The sequence below is a fragment of the Labeo rohita genome, chromosome 7, assembly GCF_022985175.1.
Source record: "Labeo rohita strain BAU-BD-2019 chromosome 7, IGBB_LRoh.1.0, whole genome shotgun sequence".
In the NCBI taxonomy this organism is placed as follows: domain Eukaryota; kingdom Metazoa; phylum Chordata; class Actinopteri; order Cypriniformes; family Cyprinidae; genus Labeo; species Labeo rohita.
The window spans coordinates 18987281-19001040 of NC_066875.1; the positions used below are offsets into that span (position 1 = coordinate 18987281).

The 13760-nt window shown below is 35.0% G+C and overlaps 1 protein-coding gene across 1 annotated transcript in view; it reads right to left on the reverse strand.

The window, feature by feature from the left end:
* The window catches only part of b4galnt4b (beta-1,4-N-acetyl-galactosaminyl transferase 4b), a 116516-nt gene that overhangs the window by 69990 nt on the left and 32766 nt on the right, over positions 1-13760 (reverse strand). The window contains 1 exon segment of the mRNA XM_051115780.1: positions 12772-12884. Within this exon segment, the coding sequence (XP_050971737.1) occupies positions 12772-12884 (113 nt within the window).

Below are 13760 nucleotides of genomic sequence, written 5' to 3' on the forward strand. Positions count from 1 at the left end.
TGGGGTGAGTAAATTATCAGGAAATTTTCATTCTTGAAAAAAGTCCTATAGGTCTCACAGATAGTGGGTATGTGCTTTATTTACTAAACAGAATCAACTCAGAGTCATTTGGGAATCAGACTACACCTAGTGCTGTATGTTTTTTACTCACTAAAAGTAGCTGACTCATAACTGTCATTTGTTCTGTAATCGGTCTGCACTGGACTGGTCACGCTGTCTGTTTCGTGCTGTAGATATTTTAGAGTATTTTAGTACAATATTCTGTCTGCATCGGCTTCAAGACAAATTAAAGTCACTTTCAGCAAAACAAAATAATGAAGACAAGCCTAAAAGCTCATCTATCCCAATTAAGCTACGTGCCCCTGTCACGCAGTCCAGAAGGAAGGCTTCATCCCAGCTAATGGTGTCCAAGCGATCGGCCTCCCTGCTGTTCTGCAAGCCCGGTGCAACCCACTGCTGTCTAAGTGTTTGGTAGATCTGACCCCAACGTGAGACCGGGGGCAGGCCTCATAAATAAACGAGCTCTGGATCTCCTCTCCGCTCTCTGACAAGACAGCAATGATAACCAGATGGCTCCCACCAACACCCTGGAAGCCGATCTAGGACTATCAGCAAGGTTAATGAATTCTCCTTATTTACATTAGCAAGGCAGGACAGGGCGAGAAGAGACGAGGCTTATTTATTGTGAGCTTTGACAGACGATATAGGGGGGTGGGACGGGGGATGGTAATCATCATCATTATTTTGTTTGCTGGGGACTATACACATAGAGATGTTCATCCGCAAGAGACGATGGCTTTCAATTTGCGTTTTCCCTGTCATTAATCAAGGGACACAGACGCAGACGAATCGGGGTATGACAGTATGAGCATGTTTTACTGACAATCAGTCACGAGCAAATAGCTCTGCTACAAAAGAGTCCATATGAGGATAACAAGAGGAGGATACAGACTCAAAGGACAAAAACTAAAAAGATGGACATATAATTGGGTAACTTTTTTAAAAGCTCCTTACCAGAGTTCTGTGGGTAAACTTTGTCCTACTTGTTGTGACAACTTTTGACAAACCAATGTTTTACTTATTTATTCATTTTTTAAAGTAGAGCAGACGAAGAGTAGAAAAACTGAAGAAAACACAACATGACAATGTCTGTAACGAGTGAACGACATAAATCAGTCTCATTTGTAAAAGGCAGATGCACTACCATTCAAAAAGTTTTAGATCAGTAGGATTTTTTAAAAGAAACTAATAATTTTATTCAGTAAGCATACATTAAATTCATCAAAAGCAAGAGTAAAGCATAATGTTAGAAAGGTACAAAAGATTTCTATTTCAAATAAATGGTGTTCTATTGAACTTTTTATCCATCAAAGAATCCTGAAAAATCTATCATAAAATATTAAGCAGCACTTCAAAATAAGAAATGTGACATTTTATGGGTCAGAATTATCCATTTTTCTTTTATGCCAAAAATCATTAGGATATTAAGTAAAGATCATGTTCCATGAAGATATTTTGTGAATTTCCTACCATAAATATATCAAAACTTGTAATATGCATTGCTAAGAACTTCACTGGGACAACTTCAATGGTGATTTTCTAGGTATTTTGATTTTTTTGCACCTTCAGATTCCAGATTTTCAAATAGTTGTATCTCGGGCACATATTGTCCAATCATAACAAACCATACATTAATGGAAAGCTTATTTATTCTTTTAGATGATGTATAAATCTCAATTTCGAAAAATGTACCCTTATAAGCTAATAATAAGAAATCATTCTTGAGCAACAAATCAGCATATTACAACGGTTTCTAAAGGATCGTGTGACACTGAAGACTGGAGTAATCAGGGCTTGACATTAACACCTGCTAACATGGTCATTCCTATGGTCATTCCTAGCCACTTTGGCAGGTTGAATTTTATAACAGAGCTTGACGTTACTGCTTGTCTGGGACAAGTGGATTTTGTGAAGGGGCAAGTGAAAGAGAATTTTACTGGACAACTAATCTGAATAAAACATCTTCTTAGGCAAGCACCGAAATTTTGGTGAGAATGAATTTGATTTTATTACATTTGGTGTAAACGGCAATTGATAATGGATAATGTATCAACAGTAACAAGGTCAAGCTAGTAGAGGATGGCACAGCTGTGAGACACTCTTGTGACGAAATCAACACAAATTAACACAACTGCAGACAGAAGAAACATACTGTGGTAATGTAGTTTTTATATTTATAACATATAGCCTAGTTAAGCAACACGACACAACCAATAGAGTGTCATTTTCCCTGAAAACCACGCTTGTAAATTTGACAATGATTTTGTACAAGAGTTCAAACGAGTAGTTAATATACATTTTAGTACAATATTGTCAATATTGACTGTTTTTTTCTAGATTTGGTTAACAAAAATAGTTCAAAACAAAGATCACAGCAGAACAGTGGTGTTTCGTTACTGAATGTAAGTTCAGTGTTTTGAATGAATCATTTGAGTCAATGACTCACTGGTCCATTAATAAAGACAGGCACTTGCTTCATTCTTGAATGAATCAGTTGTCTGAACAAATCGTTTGAAGGCATAACTCAGTGACTCAACCGTTAAGTCACTTGCTGCCAGCTATTGGTGATTTACTTTCATATTTAAAAGTAGCTAATCTTTGCATTTTTTCCAACATTTCATTTTTGCATTAAAAAAATGATTTTAAACACAAAGCTCATAACATTATTTATACTGTTGCAATATTGCAATGCAAATTCTTTCATGCTACATTTTAGCTTCATTAAACTGTGTAAATGCATCTAAATGACAGTACTGCTGCTTCTGTTTCTTCTGCAGTGAAAAAAATGACCTGGAAATCAATTTAAATAAATTTTAGTACGCAGTAACTAGTCATATAAAACATATTTTCCCAACAAAATTGTGGACAGTGAAAATGCTGAGTGGCTAGTAATTTTGGAAAACCACTAGCCACAGTGGTTGGTAAGCAAAAAAGTTAATGTCAAGCCCTGGGAGTAATGGCTGCTGAAAAATCAGCTTTGCCACTGCGGGAATAAAATACATTTTAAAATATATTAGTTATTTTAAATTGTGATAACATTTCATAATATTGCATATAAAATGCAGCCATGATGAGCAGGAGACCCCAAACCTTTGAATGGTAGAGTATATAGTATGCAGTTCTTATTATAAATAGCAATGTGACCTGATTTTGTTTTTAACTATAGATGCAACAGTCTTCAGCAAGTCTTAGTCTCTCTGCTTCACTCCCAAAGCCACATACTTTCAACTCATCTTTTTCATTTGACAGCTGAAAACAATTCAACCATCCCATCTACTTACTGCATTTAAAATGATTTCATAACTTTGTTAAAAAAAAGTTTAATCTAAAACGAATCAAATCACACCAAAATAATAAAAAAAAAATTCTATGACATGTTTGTTCAGCCCTGTGAAAACTGGCCTAAAACTGTGACATATCCTGAGTGTAAAGCAACACAGGGGTTTAGAAATGCAGGTCTATAAATAAACAGGCACGGCTGCTTTGCCCGTAGTCATGGTGGCGTACAGGGAGTCTGTTCAGATCTCACCTTTTAATGTTATTCCATCTTTCATTTGAACTCTCCTGCAGCTTGGAGGCTTTCACCCCACTCGGCATGCCAATGCATTGATCTGTCCCCAGAGCACAGATCACTAAAGAGTGACTGTAGGATGAGGAAGAAAAACTCTCACCCTACAATGGTTAGCATCCTGGTAACTGATATCAATCTGTTAAATAAAGTTTGTCACCAGTGATTATTTTTGCACAAGGTCTATTTGGTGATGTAAATGGCAGAGAAGCAACACAATCTTTCTTCTTGCATTTTTTAGTGTAATTGTAGTCAGCCACACAACTTTTTTTTTCACTCTAACACATTAATGGATGCTGTTCTCAGAACTGTCAGGAAGATAACAACTTTGCACACAGTCTTCCTAACACAAAAAAGAAAAAAAGAGAGGCAACTCATCTAAAAAACAAATGCATATGCAGGGTATTTGTGCCTCCACATACACATACACAAATAAAAACCCTGACCCTGATCACACAGCTCAAGCTGTCAGTCTTCAGATACTAGACTAAAAGCAGACTCACTGTAGCACTACAACTCTTTGAATGATCCGAGTACATCTCTGCAAAATCTCACAGCAGGATAGCGCTCTTTCAAAACTTACCTGAGAGACTTACAACTTACAAGCTTTTGTAGGATGTTTGATCTAAAAATACTAATATATTTTTATAGAATAACTTAATACTGCCTGAATTTCCACAGGAAATGTGAAAACTGTCAAAAATGTTTGTTTTTGTAATAAAAAAATGATGTAAAACTTCTATAGTAAAAACTTTGGTAACCTTACCATGTACAATGAACAAAATATATTCAGTTTAATAGGACAATAAAAATTCACTGTAAATACTACAGTATAGAATTTATCGTTTTTGGAAGTTAAAAAGCTCTACTATGTAATTTACAGATTAAAAGCATATGGTATTCAATAGTACAAAACTATGGAAGCCCTTAAAAAAATAAAGGTAAAGGTAATTACGACTTTTTATCTCACAATTCTGACTTTTAGTTTATATCTCACAAAAAGTCAGAAATGCGAGATGTAAACTTGCAGTTGCAAGAAAAAAAGTCAGAATTGTGAGATAAGTCGCAATTACCTCTTTTTTATTTTTATATAAAGTCAGAATTGTAAGATATAAACTTGCAATTGTGAGGTATAAAGTCAGAATTACGAGATATAAAATCACAATTCTGAGAAAATAAAAGTCAGAAACGTGAGTTTATATCTGGCAATCCTGACTTTATAACTCACAATTGCAAGTTTATATCTAGCAGTTCTGAAAGAAAAAAGATAGAATTGTGTGGAAAAAAAGTCAGTGGCAGTGGTATTCAGTGGTAGAAATGGGCTTCCATACAATACAGTACACATACTTTTACAATAAAACATAATTCAAACTTTTTTTTTTTTAAATTAGTGATCTTCTATGTGAAGCATCACATTTTATTATATTTTAATTGTTTACTTTTTTATCACTTACATCTGGGACTTCATTTTAATTAATATAGAAGAAGCATAAAACAGCTACTCATGTGGGAACATTGTTTTGGTTATTGGATTATGTGATTTCTCTCTTTATCATGAATGAATCTGATCATCTTACAGGAAAAATCACGTTAAAAAATGTCTTTTGACGTAACAAAGGCAAAGGCAAATGACGTGAACCCGTTTTTTTCTCACAAGATCTGACCCCACAGCTCAAATTATAAATCATTATTTTATGTTTACAGTTGGAAATCAGATAGGAAACTTTTTTTTTTTTACTTACTTGCTCAATATTATTTTTAACCAAAAAATCTTTCATACTGCAGCTTTAATGACCACACCATAAGATTTCAGTTTTGTTTGTTTGTTTGTTTTTTACTGCAAATAATATAACATTTTAGTGATAATTTATGCACTGTTTATCAAAAGGAGTGATTTTTTATGCAGAATATGAAACACACGCTTGCTAAGCTATGGGTGAATTAAGTATTAATAAAATTAATAAAAGTCTAGTCTGAAACCGAAAATTCTCCATGAACTTGGCTGCAAAACAAACCCGAAACTGAAAATGCTTTTTCATAAATATTTATTATTTTATTAAATAATATAAAATCATTTTGTAAGACTTTTTCATTTAACTCTTTAGTGAATTTGAAAAATACAAGCCATTAAAGGAGAAGTCAATCTCCAGAACAAAAACTGACAGATAATGTACTCACCCCTTGTCACCCAAGATGTTCATGTCTTTCTTTCTTCAGCCATAAATTATATTTTTTGAGGGAAAGATTTCAGGATTTTTTTCCATATAATGGACTGCTATGGTGCCCCAATTTTGTACTTCCAAAATGCAGTTTAAATGAGGCTTCAAACGACCCCAAATGTGGTTGTAAACAATCCCAGCCGAGAAAAAAGGGTCTTATCTAGCGAAACAATTGGTTAAAAATAATACAATTTATATACTTTTTAATGTCAAACGCTCGTCTTGTCTTACTCTGCCTGGACTGTTTTTGTTCAGGTTCATGACAGTTAGGGTATGTCGAAAAACTCCCATCTCATGTTCTCCCTCAACTTCGAAATCGCCCTGTATCGCTGTTTTACCTTTTTTGTTGAGGGTGTTTGATCTTCTTTGCATGTTCACTTTGCAAAGACTGGGTCAGTACTTCTGCAGCAATGTAGGATGATTTTGAAATGATTTTTGAAGTTTAGGGAGAAAATATGATTGGAGTTTTTCGACATATCCTATATGTCTTGAGTCAGAATACACAGAGTTCAGGAAGAGCAAGACAAGACGAGCATTTGAAATTAAGTATTTAGATTGTATTTTTTTTTATGAAAATAACTGATCATTTCACTAGATACGATCTTCTTCCTCGGCTAGGATCATTTACAACCACATTTGGGATCGTTTGAAGCCTCATTTAAACTGCATTTTGGAAGTCCAAAATCGGGGCACCATATCAGTCCATTATATGAAGAAAAATGCTGAAATATTTAACTCAAAAACATAATTTATTTATGACTGAAGAAAAAAAGCATTGGAACTGGACTTCTCTTTTAAAATAACTACACTTTTATTAAAAGTAACACAATAAAATAGAACAGAAAATATATTTATATTAAATATAAATATATTATTCTTGTTATCCATTATGCAACGCATTTAGAATTAACTGGTAACACTTTATTTTAAGGACGAACTAACTAGTTGCTTGTTAGAATGCCTATTACTAGCATGTTAGCTGTTTATTAGTACTTATAAAACACATATTAATGCCTTATTCTGCATGATATATTTTAGTTCCTTAATTCTACCCCATGCCTAAACTTAACAACTAATTTACTATTAATAAGCAGCCAATAAGAAGTGTGTTCAGGAAAAACTGTTAATAGTGAATATGTGTTCCCTATTCTAAAGTGTTACAGATTTTTTTTTCTTTTGTCTAATTACCCAAATAATGTATAGTCCTACAAAGCTATTATTATCAGAACATGTGAGCTAGTACATTTCAATGTGAATATTGCCATCCTGTAATGACCTGGTTATGCCTTTATATCACCCTCAGGGGGCTCAAAAACACAATGATATGAATCTGCTGAGGCTCCTTCTGTTGTTCCGAAATAATGCCCAAAGGCAGAGTCAAAAAATTCTATTAAAGATATATCTGTTGAGACATCTCTCACACCCCACAATTCCACTTCAGGGCTCTGGCAAACCCCAAGACATAACTGTTAGATCCATCTCTTTTCGTGTTATTCCAGTGGGTTCAGCAAGGTCTGCTACGGGAGCTTTTCAAAGTGGGATTTCTGTGAGCTTGTCAACAAAAGTTCTACTAAGCCTGTCTAGATCAAACTCTAACCCTTATACCACTAGAATGTGGAGAAAGAGGACCGCAAAGACCCATCAGGCACTGAGATTACCACCTGCAGGTCTGCAGAAACCAATTTAGGCTCGTCCTGTGGTGTGCTCGGGTTGACTTCAACAAATGCGCTAAAACTTTTCTTGTGCACCAAGAAGGAAATAACATTTTCAAAAAGCTGCAAATGACACAATGTACAAGATAAATTAATTCACCAAAGTAAAAAAAAAAAAAAAAAAAAAAAAAAAACAATAATACATATATATGATTTAAAAATGACTTGAGGGTTTAGAATAGCAAAGCTAAGGCAAGACTTATTTGTGGCCCCAAGCAGAGCAGTACACAGCAAGGGGTGGGATTAATCATGGTTAGAAAATCAATCATGGATGCAGAAGACTAGTAAAAATCAATGTGACAAATGTCCCTGACGGCATTCTTCAGGAGAGGACAGAACACTGTAAACTACAGAAAGACAAAAGGACCATAAAGGACTGCACAATCCAAACAGACAAATCCCCACATACTGTACACCAACACATTTCTTGCTACCTCATTCTGTCTACATTTGTCCTTGTTGTGAATGTTTTTCTTTTGGGGTTAAACAAATCACAAAAACCCAGCTCAATACTCAGGTTCATCTGTCCCAGATATTTCCCACTGGCTTCTCTTTTGCTCCTCCCAAAATCAGTTTTGCAACTCTCTGTTGTGACTGTTGCTTTCCCAGCCATGTGTTCTTCTGGAGTGAGCAGATCAGCTAATGGTGGCATCCAGATGGGTAGATTTAAATTCACTTACTGCTGCTGTGTACAAGTTGCTTCACCTACATTTTCCTCATTCTAAGTCAGCCTGAAAATCACTGGATTATATTTCAGGATGCGGAGCTGCACTTCAGTATTGCACTGTGCAGTTACCATAAGATTAAAAATGTTAAAGGAATAGTGGTAACACTTTAGTATAGGGACCAATTCACACTGTTAATTAGCCAATTATTAGCATGCATATTACTAGCATATTGGCTGTTTATACTTATAAAGCACATATTCTGCATGACCACATTCTACATCCCTAATCCTACCTAATAACTTAACAACTACCTTACTAATTATTAAAAAGCAGACAATTTTATTGAGAAAAGTTTACTGAGGCAAAAGTCATAGTTAATGGTTTGTTAATAGTGAGGATTGAACCTTAAAATAAAGTGTGACTGGAATGGTTTACCTCAAATTACAATTTGGTAAGACCTCAGACCATCCAAGATGTGGATGAGTTTGCTTCTTCAACAGAACAGATTTGGAGAAATTTAGCATTACATCACTTGCTCACCAGTGGATACTGAAGTGAATGGGTGCCATCAGAATGAGAGTCAAAACATCTGATAAAAACATCACAATAATCCACAAGTAATCCACACGACTCCAGTCCATCCATTAATGTCTTGTGAAGTGAGAAGCTGCATGTTCCTTAAAAACAAATCTGTCCTTAAGGAGTTTTAACTTTAAACCATTGTGTCTGGCCAAAACATGAGTCCATAATCCATAACATTCCTTCCTCTAGTGAAATATGTTGATCCCCAAGTGTCCTCTCGCATCAAAATCCATCAACATTTACTGTTTGGTCACTTGTAGGGTGCTTGATCTGTGCATATTTCATTCCCCTCCAAGACCAGCATATGCTGGTTAGGTATGTTTTGAAGCATGACAGCTGGTTTGAGCTGGTTTAAGATGGTCTGTAGATGCTCATAAGCTGGTTTGAGATGGTCCTGATCTGGTTATAAGATGGTTATGAGCTGGTCCTTTAAGAGGTGCTTTAAAAGGTTCTTCACCGTGATGCCATAGAAGAACCATTTTTGGTTCCACAAAAAAACTTTCAGTGAAAGGTTCTTTAAAGAAACATCTCTTTCTTAACTTTTTATAATCTGAAGAACCTTCTTTTGCCACAAAGAACATTTTGTGAAACAGAAAGGTTCTTCAGATATCAAAGATTCTTTATGGAACCATTTAGACAAAAAAGGTTCTTCTATAGCATTTTGAAGCACCTTTATTTTTAAGAGTGTAGTTGCTTAGGACTAGCTTAGGACCAGCACATGACCAGCTTAAACCAGCTCATTACCAATTTATAACCAGCTCAGGACCATCTTAAACCAGCTCAAACTGGCTGCCATGCTTCAAAACACACCAAACCAGCATATGCTGGGTTTTTTTTTTTTCAACAGGGTCCTGATTTAGACAAAATAGCTTTTTCACTGCGGAAAACAACTTTTTTTTTTTTTTTGATAGAGTAAACTGCAGAGGATCCATAGTGATGTAATGCTAAATTTCTCCAAATCTGTTCTGATTAATAAACAAACTCATTTACATCTTGGATGGCCTAGGGGTGAGTAAATATTCAGCAAATTTTCATTTTTAGGTGAACTATTTCTTTAAATGTAAATTCTGTTGACTTGCTAAAGCTTTGTTGCCATTCTCTGCCTTGCCTGACAAAGTAGGCTAGTGTCTGAACATGGTTAGCTCATGTAGTTAGCATGTCAAAGCTACAGGGACAGACAGTAAGCTGACAGCAAAGCAACTAAGCTAAAATCCTGCAGGAAGGCACATGTGTAGCTAGAGGATGATTTATACAAACTGGGCATATGTGCTACACAAAAAGAAAAAAAAATCATATAATTCATCGTATCCCATGCCAAACTGGGGTTAAAGAAAAGGCTGAGTAGTACTTTTTCCTTAAGGGCTCATAAAAGCCTCACTATGATTAAAATCATTTCAGTGCTGACAAAGATACACAGAGCCCCTAAATCAGATTAGAGCCACCTCAAACCACCACTTTCTGTACTCCTTCCTGTCCATTTGTCCAAAATATATGCTGGGTGCAGCCAAACGTTTAGAAACTACATTCTATATCACCTGAGTGTCATATAGAGCTAAATATGAATAAGAGAGATTTGTAGGGTTTAAAATGCCATGCTTTACTTGAAGTTTTTACAATACACAGATATAACTCACAACCCTTACAGCTAGACCGCACAACTTTTAAAAGAAAAGTTCATCCAAAAATGAAAATTCTGTCATTAAATACTCACCCTCATGTTGTTCCAAACCTGTAAGACCTTTGTTCATCTTCAAAACACATATTAAGATATTTTTGATAAAATCCGAGAGCTTTCTGACCCTGAATAGACAACAAGGCCCAGAAAGGTAGTAAGCACATCAGTAAAATAGTCCATGTGACATCAGTGGTTCAAAAGTCATTTTATGAAGCTACGAGAATACTTTTTGTGCACAAAGAAAACAAAAATAACGACTTTATTTAACAATTTCTTCTATTCCCTCTCTTTGATGGGTTCACGAGAGTACCACGACGCATAAGTGTGGTGCTGCTGATGCAGGAGCGGTAGGATTTCATCAAAAATATCTTAATTTGTGTTCCGAAAATGAACGAAGGTCTGACAGGTTTGTAACAACATAAGAAAGAGTAATTACTGACAGAATTTTAATTTTTGGGTGAATTATCCCTTTAAAAAGCTAGACATCATACACTTAATGATTTTGTAAATAGCAATGGAGGAACGACTGGACAGCATATGCTAAACAACTGAGGAACCTGCAATATAAAACTTTAAAGTCATTCTGATTACAGCAAACTCACACAGAAATGTGTGTCTTGTGACAAATGCAAACAATTCAGTATGTGACCCTGGACCACAAACCCATAAGGGTCAAGTTTTGAAAATTGAACTTTATACATCATCTGAAAGCTGAATGAATAAGCTTTTTATTGATGTATGGTTTGATAGGATAGGACAATATTTCGTCGAGATATTGAGAAAATCACCTTTAAATTTGTCCAAATTAAGTTCTTAGTAATGCATATTACAGTCACACTTTATTTTGAGGTTCAGTTCTCGCTATCAAACCATTAACTATGACTTTTACCTCAATAAACAACTAATTTGCTGCTTGTTAATAATTTTAGGATTTACTAATTAAAAAGGATTTATTAACTTGTTAACAGGATTGAGTATATTAAGTATAGAATATGGTCATGCAGAATATGTGCTTTATACTAATAAACAGCCAATTTGCTAGTAATATGCTATTACTAATATGCTATATGTTAATAAGCAACTAGTTAACAGTGTGTATTGGGCTGTATACTAAAGTGTTACCCATATTACTAATAAAAAATTAAGTTTTAATATATTTACGGAAGCAAATTTACATAATATATTCATGGAACATGACCTTTACTTAATATCCTAATGATTTTTGGCATAAAAGAAAAATCGATAATTTTGACCCATACAATGTATTTTTGGCTATTACTACAAATATACCCATGCTACTTAAGACTGGTTTTATGGTCCAGGGTCACATATGTGCTTTAAAAACAGCTTAAAATATCAAACATGTTTGATATCCTCTGACTAAATGGATCCATAGTCTAAAGCTAAAAAAATCTGAATCTGGCTCTGCAGACTAAACACATATGGCTCTGCAGGCTATAAATTGGAGCAAAAATCTGGGAAAAAGTTGTGTAGTGTATTTATTCCTTTACATGTAAGTCCTTGTTTTGCACAGTTTTTCTCAGTGCTTGACATAATTCCAACTGAAACAAGGTGTCAGGGTGGGGCATATAAAGAGCTTGTTTCGTTTTATTTACGTCTTGATTATAAAGTATATTTGAGATTATAGACTATATAGATCTGGCTATGGTTCTTTCAGCATTATCTCCAACACTGTAAGCATTCACCTCATTTGATAGGCTCTCTGGAGCAAGCACAAGAGAGAGACTGTAAATTTTAAATGCATGCATTTTCTGTTTTGGAGCAAATTAACTTATAGCATACATATGCTTAAGGCTAACATATTCATATTAAAATCCAAAACAACTTCTAATTTCATGGGAATTTAAAAGTGATACAAGTGGCAGAACAAAACAAGAAATTTAAATGTATCGTGCTGGTATATGAAAGTACTGTTATTTTTAATGAGACTCATCCCTTGAGCCAGTTACATGCCTAGATCCCCACAGGGGCACTGAGAAAAAGAGATTATATTATGCATGCATGTCAACAATCCACCGGCATGGAATTAGTCAAAACCCTCATTTAGAAAGCATTTTATTTAAGGGATATTGTGAACAGGGCAAATCCTGCTGGGCAGATATACATAACACTCACTAAACAGTACAAGAAAAAAACTTTTAAAAGCATGTTTAGCATAGCACATCAAACATAGCGCACATCAACTAACACATCAAAGCCAAGTATAACTACTTTCACCTTAATTGTCCAAAAATGTGTTGATTATGATATAAAACAGCTCACTCACCCCCAAGCCCTCTTCCTGACTGTCAGCAGCATCCTCATGCTCAAAGGGGATGAGAGATGAGGAGAGGTGTTTTTTATGATTGGACCCCATCCCATCTGCTTGCCTCTCCATATCTGTGAAAAAAAAACACACATTTTTGAACAGTGTTTGCAATTTCATCAAGCATGAGAATAAACCAGCCACTTATGCAAATTTTGTTCATGCATTTTTTTTCATAATTGTTCACATTTTTTTAATCACGTAAAAATTACTATTTAAATACAATTGCACAGACAAGTGTGCAAAATCAGGCAATAAGTGGGTGAGAGAGAGCATGAATAACAAAAAAGCTAAAATAACAGCACTGTAAATATAAAACTCTCAATCTTGAGGCTCTGAAGAAAAAGAAAGCAGAGGAAAAATGGGAGCCTGGATGCCATTTTATCATCCAAGGAGCAGGGTGCCTGTCCCACTGCATCTGGCACTAACAAGATTACAGGCTGGCAGATGGAAGACAGATAAAATATCCCCTTTTTTCCTAATTTCTTCCATTGAAAATCTTTTCATGTGACTAATACATGGTTTCACAAGTTGAAGTCTGAAGAGCCTGAAAGGTTGTCAGTGTCAGTGTTGATAGAGGATGCTGCAAAGCCAGTGCAAAAGCAACATGGAAGAACATCAAACATTTCAAGAAGTCATTTGGTTTCTTGTCATTGTCATGAGAAGACATGGTTTCTTAAGCAGTGGTGTTGGCATGAAGGTCACAAAACTGGGAAGACAGTCAGAAGGTTTGTAGTTTATAATAATGCTTAATAATATTAGAGATATTTAAAAACAAATCTGTTGTCCTTGCATAAACTGTGCCACGATAAGACATCATGTGCACAAAATCCTGTATGCTGTAGCGAATTTTGCTCAAAGGGAAATGTATATAAATAATTACAATTAATTATGATTAATTACAATTATTTATATCAGCTGCCAGTTGTAACTGTAGCAGAATCAATTTT